Raw genomic sequence first — 17,168 nt, forward strand, 5'->3', positions numbered from 1 at the left:
GTTTTTGAAACTTTTCTTCAGAAACATGAGGTGGAGGGTGCCTGGCTGCCTCAGTCCAAAGAGCGTGTGACTCTTGATCTGGGGTGTGAGTTTGAGCCCCACATTGGGTACAGGGATTACTTAAATAAAGGAAGAAATAAATGAATAAATAAACAAATGAATGACGGAACTTAAACAAAAAAGGGGAGGTAGATAGTCTGAAATACCTGTTCGGAAAGCTGTGGGGATTTGTATAGGAAGAGTAGGAAGTTTAACAAACCACAAATCGCTTGTCTTTTTTTCTTTTTTCTTTTTTTACTATAGTTGATCACCATGTGTCGTTGGACAATTCTGAGCTTCAATCTCCTTACCCCATTAAATGGGGAACATTTCACGGAGCTTTTGTGGTTTTTACAAGGCCTTAAGGAGAGAGCAGGGCCTTGCACATAGTAGCTGCTTAATATATGCTAGTTTTCTTTTCTTTACTATTTTCCAGCTTATCTTATATTCATTGTTAAGTAATTCAGGTACCCTTTACAACCAGAGTAAGAGCTAGATGCTTAGGGTTTTGAAATTGGACCGCCTGAGTCCCACTAATCCTTCGCTGTGTGACCTTGGACAGGTCTTACTGTTCTTATTTGAAAATGAGAACAATAATAGTACATATGACATTTTGGTAGGGATTGAATGAGATAAGCTTATACAGTCCTTTGCACCGTGTACGCCCCACGTAAATGCTTAATACCTGTTGCTGTTTGAAACAGCAAAGAAAATGAAAAGGTTGAAATAGATATTTGTATTAAGCTGTAAGACAGCCATAGGAATTCACCTAAAGGGCCCATCAATATAAAAATGCAGAATTTAACAAAGGGCAGTAGTGAAAGCACAATGTGGAATTGGTCCGTGTTGATCATCACTGTTGCTCAGCTACCTGCTGGGCCTACTTTTGTGAGACTTTAAAGATACCGTAAAGTGCATACGGTCACTGATCTCGAAAGCTACTTGGGTCACCCCTGCAGTTACCCCACTATCCTACCACCAGCAGCCCACCTCAGCCAGTACTGACACGCCTTGACACTGACTATCCTGTTTAATAATTTCTGCCCTTACCTTGTATAAAAGACAGAAATAAAAGGACAGGTAGCTGTGTAGGGACCAAGGACAGGCCACCCCAAGGTGAAAATCCTTAGCATGAAGATGATTTTTGAGTTAGAAAGCAACCAAAATTCAGCCGGTTCACGGATAGCTCTTCACCTCTCCCTCAACGGTAAAGAGAAATTGTATTTCTCCAGGAAGAGAATCAAAGATAACGACATAACTAAGTATGGAAGACGCAGAAGAAGCTAACAAGTCCTGTTGCATCCGAGTCCTCCCTGTCCCATTGTTTCTGAATGAGCCAAGATTTGTTTATCAAACGGCTCCTCTTTCTCATCTTCCTGTAAATTGAATTCTCTCCCTTTGAAGTTTCAGACGCCTACTCCCTTCTTCTTAGCTCTGAATGACATATATATGTCATTTTGCGTGTCTTCGCAATTCTCATGCCTGTGTAGGGTCCCCATGTGTAGAAAATAAAACTTTATTTTCTCCTGTTAATCTGTCGCATGTCGATAGAAGACTTTACCTCAATTTTGACCTTAATCTGTACTTTCTGGTTAAATTCTTCTCTACAGCTTATCTTTTAATTCAGGCAAAGGACCCTTCAGGCAAAGCATCCTGTGATGAGAACAGAAACTAACCCTCAAGTGATAAGGACTGCTTGATGCCATCAAGACCCTGCAGGATTGACTCCAAGACAATGGTTGACCTGACCATGCTGCCCACATGCACATTCACTGATCTTTGTCCCACATTGGCCTCATAAACCAAGAAGTCGTTTGAGCACTTTGGAGGCCGTCTTTGAGATTTGAGTATGTGTCTTCCCAGTGTCAGCATCACTGAAATGGATTCCTTTCTTGCTTTGTCACTGCTCGATTCCCTGCCTTTGGATTTAATCAGTGACAAGTGTCCTAACCTGATGCGTTGGAACTCCTGGAGGCGGGTGCTCTTGCACCCTTGGGCTTCGGTGACAATGTCAGTTCGAGTCTTAGTTCAGCTAGAAGGATGTTGAAGTGCAGAGGAAACTGTTCCTCCCCCGCAGCTGCAATGTTCCCTCCTTGAGGAGAGAGCTCTGATTCTGCTCGGCCAATACCACTACCACCCTCAACACACTGTCTTTATTGCCTTGGCTCACATCTTTGTTTCCACTTTCTCCTTGACTCTCTTACCACCTCAACTCCCTGCCACCCATCCCCACTGCACACATCCCTCCGATAGTACTAGAGGCTCAGTAGATGGGAGGTCAACCTCTCTTTCATCCAGCTGTTAACACCAAAGGAAAGAATTTGTGCGTTCTAAGAAATACCATGTCATTATCAGCATCTTCCTCATCACTAATGTTTATTGGACATTTCTGGTATGCCAGGAGGAGCACTTTCTATGTGTCATCTCCCTCAATTCTCACAAAAACATTGTAAGCGAATTTCTCCTGTTTCTCTTTTTTGACAGAAAGAATCAGGCTAACCTGATTTACATGGTTAATTGAGACGTTAACCATTTTGCCCAGATTGCACAACTAGTAAGTGAGGAAGACAGATTTTGAAAGCACATCTGACCAGAGCACAAATTTAGCCCCTGTATTCTGCTCCTTAGAGCCAAAGGAGTTTCCTTTTTTTTTTTTTTTTTTTTTAGGAGTTTCCTTTTTTAGGTATATTCTTCCAGTCAAGCATTTTCCTAGTACTACAAAACAGGTTGGGTTTCGCGGTTTTTGCTTTTTGTTTCTCACTTTTTGGTTTTATTTTTCCAATGACAATTGATAAAATAGCAGTTTCTATCCTCGAACCTCTGTGCAGACTCCTAGCATGTGCCAGAAGCATATCTTCAGAGAACATTTTCTTCAGCTCTTTAGGTTCTTTGGGTTTTTTTAAAAAAAGATTTTTCGGAACATTTTTAATTGGGATTGTTATGTTGACATTTGTTTCTCATTCCATCTCATCAACTGTTTAGGTTGTCATGGTCAAGTTCAAAGAGACAATAAATGGAGGAGCCAAGTCCTAAGTTCAGAGAAATCACTGGAGCTGACCTTTCACGTTTGTGCAAGAAAGCCAGCTTTTATTTGTTTATTTCTTACTTCCCTACTTCCCTTCCATGGAAGTGAGTTTGTCTTAAACTCCCTTCCAAGGTGCTGGGGATAGTGCCATCCCCCACCAAATGATTCACTGGACCCTCTTTACAAGGTCCAGCTCCCCACTTCCAACATTTTTGCAAAGGGAATTTGATGTCATACATTATCTTCACTTATGAATTCTCTGTGAGCTAAATTAATTCTAAATGAGGTATACTACATTATGTGGTTCTCTCCCTTGTCGACTCTTGCCCTGGCACTACTTAGTGATTCCTTTGGCTCTCCTGACAAATCGAAACGTTCTTCCTAAATCCTCCGCCCAAAGTAGTTCCTGTGTCATCAAGCAATTACAGTTGCATTTTCTTAACCTTTCATTAATTGTCATTCACATCCCAGTTAAGGAAGACAGTGGAAGACGTGTTATCATTTGACAATTTAATAATATAGAATACAAGGAGACTAGTGATAACTCCTATAGAGGAAATGTTCTGCTTGAAGCAACGCAACAGAAGCCTGGAGGTTCTTCCTATGTAGCAGCAAGACTCTTATTGTTCTTTAGGAACTATATAAGTGAGAAACTCCACATCTCTCCAGAAGAAAGAGGAGGGTAACTGTAATTTAAAGGTAAGTACCTTCAATCTAATTTAAAGGTAAGTAACAACTCCTCCTCTTCCCCTCCCCTTCACTCTCCCGCTCCCCCTTTACCACCTTCTCCTCCTCCTCCTCCTCCTCCTCATCTTCATCCTCCTCCTCTTCTTCATCCTCCTCCTCTTCTTCTTCCTCCTCCTCTTCCTTACGCTATCCTGCTGGCTTTGAGCAAAGCCCAGCAAAAGGCATAAGATCAAGATTGGTAAGTCTGGTAGGATAACAGGCATGGTAAAGTTCTAATGAGCAGATATTTTAGCAACTACACTGTCTCTCTGTCATTCTTTTTTATTTTAAGATTGTATTCATGTATTTGAGAGAGAGAAAGAGAGAGGGAGGGAGCATGAGTAGGGTCGGGGTGAGGGAGAGGGAGAAGCAGACTCCCTGCCCAGCACAGAGCCCGACTTGAGGCAAGATCCCAGGAACCTGAGATCATGACCCAAGCCTAAAGCAGACGCTTAACCGACGGAGCCACTCAGGTCGAGTGGCCCTCTCAGTCATTATTTTTGCTTTCCTTTTTCCCAGAGCAAACCAGAGAACAAGAAGTGACAGAATTAGATTACTATCTCTGCGCCAATTCCAAAACAGCCACTGACAAGGAATAATTTACTCAGCAGATAATCTGTTTAACCATCATTTCACTTCATCTTTGTTCTTTCAGTCTCTTGATCCTCCTATCAATGTTTTGGAATGTCAAGTACTCTAATGCTTTCTAAGGTTTTCCGAAGTTGGTCTCTTTGCATCCCAAGAGTTGTGTCCTATTATTTTGGTCATATGCTATGGAGATTTTAGGGAGCAATTTGTTGTATTTCAGATAGGATTTCTAATAAATAATTGCAGTAATCAAGACAAGATTTCTTATTGATACACTTGTGGCTTTGGTCAAAAGTCATAAATTTTTGTAATTGTAAATAAGTAATAGCATGACAAGGTTCTTTTAAATGTAATTTTAGGTTAGGAGAGACAAGGAAGTGGCGACTAAATGCCATGCATAAACTTGCACTGGATCATGGCACAGAAAATGCACAGTGTGCAACGCTTTTGCAAGCAGCTGAAGAGCTCTTTTCCATTTTGTATCTTCTAGAACTAAACACAGAGGACTCCTCTTGTTCTCTATAGGTAAATGCAGTTATCACCCTTAGTCACATTCCAGTCTTTCCAAGCCGAACACCCTTAATTCACTCAATGATCCCTTGCTTGGTATTGTTTCTAACCCACTCATTATTCTGGGCATGTTTCAATGTCACACTCCAGTGAACTCAGGAACTCACATGGATTCTGAGTAACCATAGTTTCCTGAGTCTGAAGCTGCTTTGAGCCTCTTCCTGAGGGCTGCTTTCCTTTTTCAAGCATTTTTCAAGCGAGAGAACTTCTATTAGCCTGTCTTGACCCTTTGTTGTTCTTCCATTGCATGGATGGTATTTCTGTTAATTTTGCCTTTTCTGTCATGATGAATCTCTTGGCTCATTCTGTAGGAAAGAGGCCTGAAGTACTTGAGGTTTGGGCAGCGTAACCAATGTTGAATAGGCTAGTGAAACAGAACCATAGTTCTCAAGTGAGTATTACAAAACGGAATACTTATAACTAATAGTTGAGGAGGATGAACAACTGTTTTAATCAACCCGACTGACTTATGGTTTTCTAATGAAGAGCTTGAGCAGACCTTGAACCCAACAGGTCGAGGGAGGCCCAAGTGGCAAATCAGATATCGGTGAGAGGTGTCTATGCATGGGTTTGAAAGGTGATATCGTTCTCTTGGGTATTTATACAGGAGTGTGTCTGAGTTTCCTGCAGCATCAGGAGAGGGAGACAGAGACACCATGACTTCTACCAAGATGCTGCTGCTCTTGCTGTCCATGGCTTTGGTCGCCCTGTGCTCTGCTCAGGGCATCAGTGATGGTAAGCTGGGAGATGGGGGATCACACAAGCCTGAGGTTATGATTCATGGAAAAGGGGAAGGTTGAATTGAGCTTTCTCAGAAACTGAGTACTTTCTCTTCAGAAACTAGGTGAACAAAAGAGGAGAAAACATTACTTTTTATGTTTGATATCATTAATTATTCATGGCAACAACTTACAGTAGTGCTTATTACTCAGAGTTTACACATGAACCATGACTCTGGAAAGGGGAAAGTTGGGACCTCTAAAAGTAAGCTTTTAGGGTCTGGTTGTAGGAGGGCTTTATTAGGAATGAGTTGATGATTTAAGAGTTTAGGAGGCAAGTGTACTGAGGTGCTGGGGAGAGTCTTGGAGAGTCACCACTTGATGCCAGTAGAGACATGAACAGATTGATGTTTGTTTCAGGGAGTTTGGGGCAAGTTCCTGAAATAAATCGTAAATATTTGAAACTTTTGTCTTTCTGGGCAAGAGCTTTGTGGAATAGTGAAGTCACGTTAATCTAGCTAGTAAGCTATGTGGTTTCAGGTCTCCAACTTTCTCTGTTGCAAGAAGTCACTTAATCTCTCTTCTATCTACAGTCATTGCAGCTCTTCATTTCCGTATAGCTGATGCAGAAGTGGTAAAACTGTATGAGTCTGTCACCTCTGCTTCAGCACCACTGGTCAGGACTAGGGTTGTAGTTTGGGCAATGTTGCTCCATTGTATCCAAACCTCTTAGGATTCTGGCTTCTCTTAGACACCCCACTCATTTGTAAGTGTTTTTCTCTAATACCTTCTACAACCAATGGCTAATGATTTGGCTGACACAAATCCTCGCATTTGTAAGGGAGTTATCTCTATTGACATTCAACTAATTGGAAGCATAAAGATACTATGTAATGTAACTCAACTACTATAGTTGTTCAATGGGTAAGCTTACCATTGCACCTTACTCATTTTCAGCATTAATGCTTAACGCCCTTGGTAGTAAAGCCTTGATACCTTGGAAAGGGCAAGTTTTCTCAGAGCAGGTGAAATGTGAAGCCAGGATTAGTTGGACAATCTTCAAATGAGAAACACTGAAGTCAGTTTTAATGATGTGGGTGGGAATGTGCATAGAAGGGAGGATGAAGAAAGACCAGAGTCCGTGGGGGAGCTAACGAATTGTGAGTCACACCACCGAAGAAGTGGCAAAATTGAGCAAAGGTCAACCGAAAATTTTGTGGCTTACGGAACACCTTTATAAGTTTAATGAATTTCCCCAGCTCCTAGCTTGTCAAGGACCCTGCAATTTGGGTTATGAAGTATTTCGTATGTCACTTTTTTGGCTCTTTCTTTGCTGAAGCCTCTTAAGAGGAAGAGCAGACACCCTAATTATTAGGTGAGTTATTTCTAACTCAATCAACTTATTTAGACTTTTTCTAAATGGATTCAAGGAATCAGTGGGTCACAGAAATAACCCAGAATTTCGATGCTTTTTTTTTTTTACTTTTAAATCACGCGTAAGCTTTAAAATTTCCTTTCTCAACCATGATACTCTGTATAGTTTATCCCTATTAGTTCCCCATCACAGGAGGAGCACAAAGACCAAAAGGGGGGAAAGAAGTTGAGCAGGAGGGAATGCATTGTTTGGATTTAAGAGTTGTCTCAGATCTAGACAGTGCGGTCACCGCTTTCCTTCTGAATTTTCCCTGCTTCAGTTACCTGGCCTTGGTTGTCTTTGTAAGGGCAGGCATATCAGAGGATTCCTCAAAGGGTGGTTTGATTATCCACCTGCTCAACCCCATCACTGATGCAATAAAATCCTATACTTCACAGAAACCATGGCAGGATCCTGTACTTGGTATCAAGGCTTCAAAAGTAAATGAAACTTTGTTCCTACCTTTAAGGAACACAGGATCTAATGGAAGATTTGACTTGGACATAACAATGATCACTGCCCAAAAGCTGGCAAAATAAGGGATTACAGAAGCTCCAAACAGGGGAGAAAAGAGGAAGCCTCATACAGGAGATGCCATGTGATCTGGACCCCGCAGCGTGGAGGCATGGGCAACAGCAGAGTGAAATGCAAAGCTAAATCTATCCATATACAGTTTTCACTAATCTAGGAATGCTGAATAATCAGTAAGGATGAAGTGAATCTAGGAACATAGAGCTGGAGATGTGGGTTCATTTCATATTGTGCAGGATGTTATAAACGGCAAAGTGAATTTGTAATTTATTCCGTGGGCAACAGAGAGAGTTTTGAAAAAGCAAGTGACACACCGATTTCGCTGTCGGTCTGACAACAATGAGGAGTAAGGAGCCTGAGAGCACAGACTGTGTCTGTTAAGCTCGGCATCTTCGCATCTGACAAAAGGTGCAATTTAGTATATGGGCATTGCATAAAATATACGACAAAACCGGAAGAGAAGGATTCTAAGAGAGACAGCCAGGAGATGATGAAGAAATGATTGAGAGTGGATGCAAGACATGGTGAGGGATTACTTAAAATCTTTGCAAAGGGGGGAGGGGCTGGCTGATCAGTTGGTAGAGCACGGGACTCTTGATCTCAGGCTGTGAGTTTGAGCCCCACGACGGGTGTAGAAATTCCTTAAAAACAAAATCTTCAAACCAGAAAGAGAGTTGGTGAGGGCTGGTACTCAAGTATAGCTACCAGAAATTTGCAAAGGGAAACAATAGAAGGTAGGCTTTCTTTACAGCTTCTGTTTGCGACAGACCTCACAACTTGTAGAAGGGGATGGAAGAAAGGGCAGGTGGGTGTTCTATGATTTGCTGTACCACTGTGAAGAGTAGACACAGTGAACCTGTCTGGTGGTTTTTCCCAGATATCATGAGATATCTGGTGATTATAGATGAATTGGTGTATATCACAGCACGTTCGGAATATATGTCAATACAGAATCAGCAGAAGCACCCCAAAAGGCAGAGTGGGCAAACAAGACCCGCTAAGCTAAGTACATGCACTGTCACGAGGCCAGGGTCTCTGTGCCCCTTCTCCTCTGGGATTTGATTCTAGGCCCTGGTCACTACCTAACACCTCAGAAACCAGCAGTGTATTTCCTCTAACTACACTGACGCTATCGTACATCCCAGGCTTGCCTCCTTTCAGTTTGTGGCTAACCTATGTTTTTTTCTGTTCCTTTCTGATTCTGTGTTGTCTTGCCTAAGTAGATGATGAATTATTGGAAGACAACCCAGAGGAATTACAAGTCCAACCTCAAGAAGAAAATGGAGATCCAAGAGGCAAACCTGGGGACAAAGGCCATGGTCCACCAAAGAAGCCTCATAACCAGGGTGTCCAGGGAGGCCCCAAAGGCCCAGGTGGCCCAGGTGGCCCTCAAGGACCAGGTAGCCAAAAAGGACCAGGTGGCCCACAAGGACCAGGTGGCCAAGGTCGTCCAGGCGGCCAGCGTCATCCAGGTGGCCCCCAAGGCCCAGCTGGCCAACAAGGACCAGGTAGCCAACAAGGACCAGGTGGTCAAGGTCGTCCAGGTGGCCCACAAGGACCAGCTGGCCAACAGGGACCAGGTGGCCAAGGTCGTCGAGGTGGCCAACAAGGACCCGGTGGCCAAGGTGGTCCAGGTGGCCCACAAGGACCAGCCGGCCAACAAGGACCCAGGGGCCAAGGTGGTCCAGGAGGCCAACAAGGACCAGGTGGCCCAGGTGGCCCTCAAGGACCAGGTAGCCAAAAAGGACCAGGTGGCCCACAAGGACCAGGTGGCCAAGGTCGTCCAGGCGGCCAGCGTCATCCAGGTGGCCCCCAAGGCCCAGCTGGCCAACAAGGACCAGGTAGCCAACAAGGACCAGGTGGTCAAGGTCGTCCAGGTGGCCCACAAGGACCAGCTGGCCAACAGGGACCAGGTAGGCAACAAGGACCAGGTGGACAAGGTCGTCCAGGTGGCCAACAAGGACCCGGTAGCCAAGGAGGACCAGGTGGCCAAGGTCGTCCAGGTGGCCCACAAGGACCAGCTGGCCAACAGGGACCAGGTGGCCAAGGTCGTCCAGGTGGCCCACAAGGACCCAGTAGCCAACAAGGACCCGGTGGCCAAGGTGGTCCTGGTGGTCCACAAGGACCAGCTGGCCAACAAGGAGCCGGGGGCCAAGGTGGTCCAGGAGGCCAACAAGGACCAGCTGGCCAACAAGAACCAGCTGGCCAACAAGGACCAGGTGGCCCACAAGGACCAGCTGGCCAACAAGGACCCGGGGGCCAAGGTGGTCCAGGTGGCCCACAAGGACCAGCTGGCCAACAAGAACCAGCTGGCCAACAAGGACCAGGTGGCCCACAAGGACCGGCTGGACAACAAGGACCCGGGGGCCAAGGTGGTCCAGGAGGTCCACAAGGACCAGCTGGCCAACAAGAACCAGCTGGCCAACAAGGACCAGCTGGACAACAAGGACCAGGTGGCCAAGGTCGTCCTGGTGGCCCTGGTGGCCCCGGTGCCCAGAGAGACCAACAGGGAAGAGATGAGCAGCGTGGTCAGCCTGGTGGCCAGTGACAAGGAAAACCAACTAAAGAGGACCTCCGCTGATTCTCTAGGTATTAAGTGTATTCTTATTCCCTGATCTAGTGAATTTCTCCTTTTCAGTGTCCTCATGCTCTCTTCTTGTTTCTGTTCTCTGGTCTCATTTAAGCCTTGGCTTTAATCACTCCTAAACTTCTTGTCCGTGTGGTGATTCTCCTTGCATCAGCCATACCCATAGAAAAGTCTCCTCTATTATCAGAGCCAGTGTTCCTTCCACCCTGATCTTTTCCTTTCCTTTCCTTTCTTTTCTTTCCTTTCCTTTCCTTTCCTTTCCTTTCCTTTCCTTTCCTTTCCTTTCCTTTCCTTTCCTTTCCTTTCTTTTCTTTCCTTTCCTTTTCTTTCCTTTCCTTTCCTGTCCTTTCCTTTCCTTTCCTTTCCTTTCCTTTCTTTTCCTTTCTGTCTTTCTTATATAATTTTTTAAGAATGACTCCCTCATTCTTATATTAGCCTACAGCCTTCCCAATTTGTACATCCCCATGCCTTTCCTCTCCTCTCCTCTCTTCCCTTCTCTCTATTCTCTCCTAGCCTCCTTCTCACATCTGCTGTTTCTTCTCTCTCTCTTAACATGATGTTTTATAATGTCTTCTACTATCTACTAGTAGAAATACAGATATAGATCATGACCAAGCCCAATTAATATTTCTGTCTGAAATTCTTCTCTTTTTTAGAAATGCATAGAGATCAAGTGGTGACCATGGAGTTTTCAGTGGTGGAAACTTGGCTTTTCTTTCTCCGACTTCAAATCATCAATAAAGTCATCAGCATTAAAGCCCTGGCTCTTGTTTTCCTTCTAGGGCCATGGTTCCTAGTCGGGGGACAGGAAGGAGAGGTTGGGAGTTCCAAAGCCCTGAGTGGACTCCAAATATTGTGCATTGTGCGGCTTTACATAGCTCAGATTTTCATTATTTTGTGAGGGACTTAACTGCCACCAATATTCCCAAGCAAAAGAAATTTGTATTCTTGAGACCAGTAAGGGAGTTGTCCAAGTTCTGATCACCAACATGCACACCCTCTTCTTAGCTTAAACACAGAGAACATTACCTTGTGAACTCCTTTGATTTCTGGGAGTCATTCAATGCATGTGTGTTATATTGTGAGGTGAGGGTGTGTGGAAAAGGGAACACTGTGTGCTGTTGGTGGGAATGCAAACTGGTGTGGCCACTGGAAGCAAGCAAGAGTATGGACGTTCCTCAAAGACTGAACACTAGAGTGACAATACAGTGCAACAAGTCTACTTCTGGGTATTTCCCCAAAGAAAAGGAAAACGGTATTTTGAAAAGTTATATGCACCCGTCATGGTCACTGCAGCATTCTTTACCATAGCCAAGATGTGGAGGCAGCTTAAGTATGAATGGAATCATGAATGGCTAAAGACCAACGTGGTCTTCAGATGTGGTGTGTAGACACAATGGAATATTACTTGGTGATGAAAAGGAAGGAAATCTTGCCCTGTGTGACAACACAGATGGATCTAGAGAGTATAGTGTTAAGGGAAAGAAGTCAGTCCGAGAAAGACAAATACCATGTGATTTGAATCACCTGTGGGAGCTAAAAGCCAAAAGAAATGAGCCAACAATGCAAAACAGACACAGAGTCATAGATACAGAAAACTAATTATCCAGTGGTGTCGGAAGGCAGGGGGTGGGAGGATGTGCAAAATGAGAGGAAAACGCAGGTGAAAAGGTACAAACATACCTTTATAGAATCAATAAAGTATGGGGATACTACCTACACTCAAGGAACACAGGAATGCAGGTAGTAATATCTAGCAACGTTCTATCGATAGATGGTAGCTGGCTTTTCCAGGTGATACTTCAAAATGTGTATAAATATTGAATCACTCCGTTGTATACCTGAAGCTCCTAAATATTGTATGTCAACTGAGCCTCAATATTTTTCAAAAGAGAAAATTAACCAGAAAATAAATAAAAATGAATAGGGAAAATTAGGACACACGAAGGTACAAAGGGAGAATGCCAAGTGACCATCGGGGCAGAGACTGGGGTGATGTGGCAGAAGCTAAGGAACACCAAAGATTGCCAGCAAGCCAGGAGAAGCTGGGTGAAAGACCTGGAAGCGATTCTTCCCGAGAGCCCTAAACAGCACCAACACCTTGTCCTTAGACTTCTGGTCTCCAGGGCTGGGAGGACATACACTTCTGTCCTTTAGGCCACTTGCTTTGTAGTACTTTGTTACAGCGACCCTATCCAAGTAACCCAGTGAGAAAATCTACTTACCAGAATTTTTCAGCGAAGGGGGGATACTTGGACTAATGACAACGCACCTGTTCCAAACACCTCGGAAGCTTCTGAGTGGAGAACACCAGACGGGGGTTGTACAGGGGAGCGCCCTCAGTCGATGGACCTAGGCACTGTGCTTCACCTCGACGTTCTTGTTTCTCTGAGAGTCCAAAGTAGATAATACCTGTGGACACTCATGCATGTAGAGGCAGGCGGCCCCAAGAGGCTGACTAGAGCACTAGGTGAGGATAAAGAAGAAGGTTCTAGTGGACATGTGTATCAAGAATATAAGAAGTTTGCTCTTAGCATTAGCGTGAATAAGTAATTTACAGGTCAGGAGAACAGACACCATGGAAACATGTACAATTCTGTTTATTCTCACACACCCTGCCAGGTTCAGTTCTGAAATCCGACCTAGAGCTGACGTTCTCTTCAGAAGCCAAATTCACCTCTGGTTGCTGGCATTTCAGGACCCTCTTAGACTTGGTATACAATTTCTGAAGGGGCGTGACTATCCTATAGATGGAGTTGGGTACATTTCACAATGCAAAATGTTTTAAGACGTATAAACCCGAGGCTGGAAATATTTGAAAGTGACTTGGGTGAGGACTCAGGAAAGAAGTAGCACCTTTCTGTTTACCATCAAGCAGGGGAGGAGGCCCAGCTGTGATCTTTTCCCATTTTCCATCCTATACTGAAAGCACAGGGGAAAAAGAAATGTAAAAGACAAACACCAGCCGGCCTCCTAATAACACAAGGTACTAAAGATAATTGACAATAACTTACTAGATGATGGGTTGCTCTCATTTCAATCCAAATACTGGGCTGCAAAGCTCACAGTGTTGTATGCAAATCAATACCCTATTGCATAATACAAGACTAGTGAATAGGCAGGGACATTTACAAGTGTCCCATTTAGTGTCATGCTTTGTTTTCAGAAGGAGATCCCCAAACTTGGCTTTCCTAGTTAAAAGTTGCATGCCTAGCAGTATTATCTTCAGTTGAGAGCACTACTCCCCAATTCTTCACCCCTAATATCCTTCAGAAGAACTGTTTCCCAGCCCAGCAGAAGGAACTTCCAGTTTGCTCACATGACAATAAATCGAGGAGGTAGTCCCCCACCTAAAACCAAACGTTATGTTAAAAGTTATACCCCGGTCTGAGGTATTTCCAAAGAAAGGATCATGGGACTCCCACTCTCCAAAAATTTCTTGGTTGCCCACATTATTGATCACAGATTCACTTTGACATTCACAATGTTCTTCATAATCTGGAACTAGCCCACAACTCCAGCTTTATCTTCCGATCTTCTCTTCAATCTCACTGCATCATTCCTGTTCCTAGACTGTTGAAAATACAATGCTACATGAATAGAATGAGCCATGCCTTCCACTCTGCTTTCTTCCTCACTGCTCTGTAGAGTCCAGATCCCATGGCACCTCCTGTAGGACGCCCTCCTTCTCTCCCGTGCTCTGCACTTCCGTAATTCCTTCTTTTGACACTTTTCTGGTAGTGCTCATCATTATGACAAAACTAAATCTTCCATTAGATCTTACATTCCATAAGGACAGGAACAAGGTTTCACCGTCCTCAGTGCCAAGAATAGTGCTATTTAAGGACAGTGGAAAAGACAACGGCAACGTTGTTGTTTTGCATACTGTTGACTTTGGGGGCTTAATTATATGATTCTACCTGAACAGAGAAATGGTCCCTAAAGATGAAATTCTTCTGCCATACCAGGCAACACCTTTCTAGCATTTTGAGAAGAGCCTTTTTTTCCCAGTCCACTTCAATGCAAGTCACAGAGAGGATTCTGCTACCCAGGCAGATTTGAAGGATAGAAGTGGGTATTTGCACGCAACTTTTAATCACGTGTTCCAAATTTTACCATACCAAAGTTAAATACCAAATCATCTTATGCTTTCCTAGATCCTTAGAAACTTAGAAACCCTGATTCGATGTGGAGGAGAACGTCCCTCACACACAGTGATGATGGGCCTGAATGAGAATCACGATGGGTTACCTGTACATAGTTTGTCTTCTGAAACAAAGTTAGATGGTTGGTCCCAAAGGAGGCAGAGAGACTACGGTGTTCACTAGTGTCTTCCCATGGAGCCAAGAAGAAGACTGACCCCAAACTGGACCATGTACACCTCACTAGGCAAGAACTGTTTTTAGCAGAAGCGAAACCTATGTGTATTTCAACCTCGTTGGCACCCAGTTAGTACCTGTCTTTGAGAGGCTGAAGACAAAAGTTTGCAGCTCCGTCTTCTCTGCACTCGGAGCTGCTCTCCTACCCCGCATCCCCTGGACCTGTTGGCCTGTGCAAAGTTGGTCTGTACGCCCCTCTTGGTCAGGAGCACCTCTCAGCTCTGGGGCAATTGATTTCTGCAGTGGTGCTAACCCCTCCAGAGACACGAGAGATGAGAGCCTCAGCAGCTTGGCAGCCCCATGTCCCCTGACCTCACTGAGTCCCAATCCCAGCTGCTGAACCATGGCCATTTCAAGGGACATTGACATAGCATCCGAGTTTGGTGGGCCTAGTTCAGTGCCATGGTGGGGGTGGCTGGCTCTCGGTCTACGCTTGGGGCTGTGTTTGGGAGCCTCACCACTGGTTATGCCTGGAACCTGCCTCTGAAGCAAAGCCTCTTCTCCTACACTGTTATGGACTTTACGCTTTCAGAGGCCAAGGGGCTCTTTTGCCTTCTCTCTGATGGCTTCTCTCATCCTCTGTGCCATGGGGAGGATTGGTCTCTACCTCCCGTGGGCCTTTCTTCCGAGTCTCCTCTGCCCCGTACATTACTTTTCCTATACCTCCCCCGGCAGCTTGAGGAAAGTGGTTGGCTCAGGATTTCACAGAGGGCAGACAAATAAATACGGTATTAAGAAAATCAAACCTGGCCGATGTCCATTAGATGACAGTTTCTAGTGACCCAAATCTTAAGAAATGTCAGCACTGCATTCTGACAGAGGCTAAGCACATCTATCGCAATTTTATCCTTAGAAGGAGGTAGGTAACCACAGGGGTGTGTGTGGGCCCTCTGGAGTCACTGAAGGGTTTGTCCCACCTACATGTCCACTCTCCCTGGAAGATCACGGTGGCATTGTTGTTGCTCTGGTATTACCGTCCCTTCCTACATACTATTGACAAACTCAAAATAACAAATGCTCTCTCTTTCCCCAGCTCACCATTAATCTGTCAACTGAGTGAATTCACTTTGGGGAGGACTGAATTTGGGGAAACGTGTACCATGGAAACCTGACAAAGTCAATCTTCAAAGGGACCCAGCCTCCTCTTCTGTCAATGAAGGGATGTGGCTAAGTGTTGGCAGCTTGAGAAGTAATAGTGTTTTACTCTTAGAATTGCTTCTTAGAATTTTTTTTTCTTACCTACTCCGAGAAGCACCTAACTTATGTGTCACTCTCTCTCAGAATCCTAGGATTACCATTTTTCTTATTGCTGACTGCAGATTCCTGCAGATCAGTACACGATGAATAGCACTCTGGCTGGCTTTGCTGCTCCATATGCTGATGAGAGTTCAGTGCTACAACAGAGCATTCCAATGTACTCACGAATAAAAGGAGCCCGGGTTGCTGGCAGCCTCTCCCATCAGCCAGTTGCGGCCAACAGAGGACTTCCCGTCATGGAGTTCTCAGTGTTGCGAGCGTTCCCCCTACCAGAGCATTCCTTGTTGCCTCCGTGAACAAGATATCTTCAGGGATCTCCTGTGGAACATAGATGGTGGTCTCTTGGGTCTTATGTCGTAATCCTTTCTGGCATTACCCTCTCCCCGAACTTTCTGATCCTTTCTATTGCTATGTCAAGGGACTTGCAGGAAGTCTACTTTATATATGAGGCCAGCATTGTGTCCAACTTTCGTGGAGCTCTCCCAGTGGAATATTAAGGCAGGATTTATGTGCCCTTGCCAGAATATGAGCCCTAAGTCATTATTTAGGGCCCTCAGCTTGATAACTTCTCCACACCCAGACTGAATATAGAGAACCTTTTGATCCATCACCCTCAAGACCCATTTCCACCATCTGTTAGCAATATGTGTCCGTATTAGCCTGTATTGTTTTGTTTTGTTTTGTTTTTTAGAATGGACCTTTCATCTACCTTAGTGGGCTGTGTTGAAACTTCGTCCTGAAGTAATGAGGAGTGGTAGGGCATTTCTTGTGGAGAAGCAATGTCACCTTCCCTCAAATTAATTGAACAATTTCAGGAGTGGGGAGGCTCTCAGAGCCTGCCCTTGTAGGTTGTAGGGGTTTGCTCTTGGTGGCCCTGTAGGTTCCAGGGAATCTGGAGGTTTCATAGTTTCATGTTCACCCACCTACATATGCCTCTCTCAGGTTTGAGGGTTCCACCTTGTAATGTCAGAGATAAAGTTTGTGACATCATTGCTCCAGCTGGTACTACGCCTCTCCGATATTATTATGCTCCTCTCCACTGAATTGTTTCAGTTTGCATGCACCCACTGTATCATTCCACTTAAACACAAAACCAACGATAGCACTAAAATTCTGCCTTGCTCCCATGCTCCATTCTCTACTCTCCTTAATAACAAAACTCACGAAAAAATGGTACATTCCCCATGTCTCTGCTTTCTCTTAATCCATTCCCTCCTTAACCTCTCCCACCGAACCTGACTTCTGCCCCTACACCTCACTAACATTGCTCTAGTGGGGTCATCTATTACATCCACGTTTCCAGTTTCAATGGTTATGTTGTTATATCAGTTTT

At 44.5% G+C, this 17,168-nt stretch overlaps 1 protein-coding gene and 1 pseudogene across 1 annotated transcript; both read left to right on the plus strand.

Annotated features, from left to right (window-relative positions):
* The first annotated feature begins 5,595 nt into the window (after positions 1–5,595).
* Positions 5,596–11,100, plus strand: LOC123778266 (uncharacterized). The gene is made up of 3 exons (XM_087855921.1): positions 5,596–5,683; positions 8,836–10,201; positions 10,856–11,100. The coding sequence occupies exons 1-3, from the start codon at positions 5,681–5,683 to the stop codon at positions 11,098–11,100; spliced, it is 1,614 nt and encodes a 537-aa protein (XP_087712047.1). The 5' UTR covers positions 5,596–5,680.
* Positions 11,101–11,482: 382 nt separating this feature from the next.
* LOC123781619 (uncharacterized) lies at positions 11,483–16,131 on the plus strand (annotated as a pseudogene).
* The last annotated feature ends 1,037 nt before the right edge of the window (positions 16,132–17,168 follow it).

Source organism: Ursus americanus, chromosome 25 (genome assembly GCF_024610735.1).
Source record: "Ursus americanus isolate L20-20 chromosome 25, mUrsAme1.1.p, whole genome shotgun sequence".
Lineage (NCBI taxonomy): Eukaryota > Metazoa > Chordata > Mammalia > Carnivora > Ursidae > Ursus > Ursus americanus.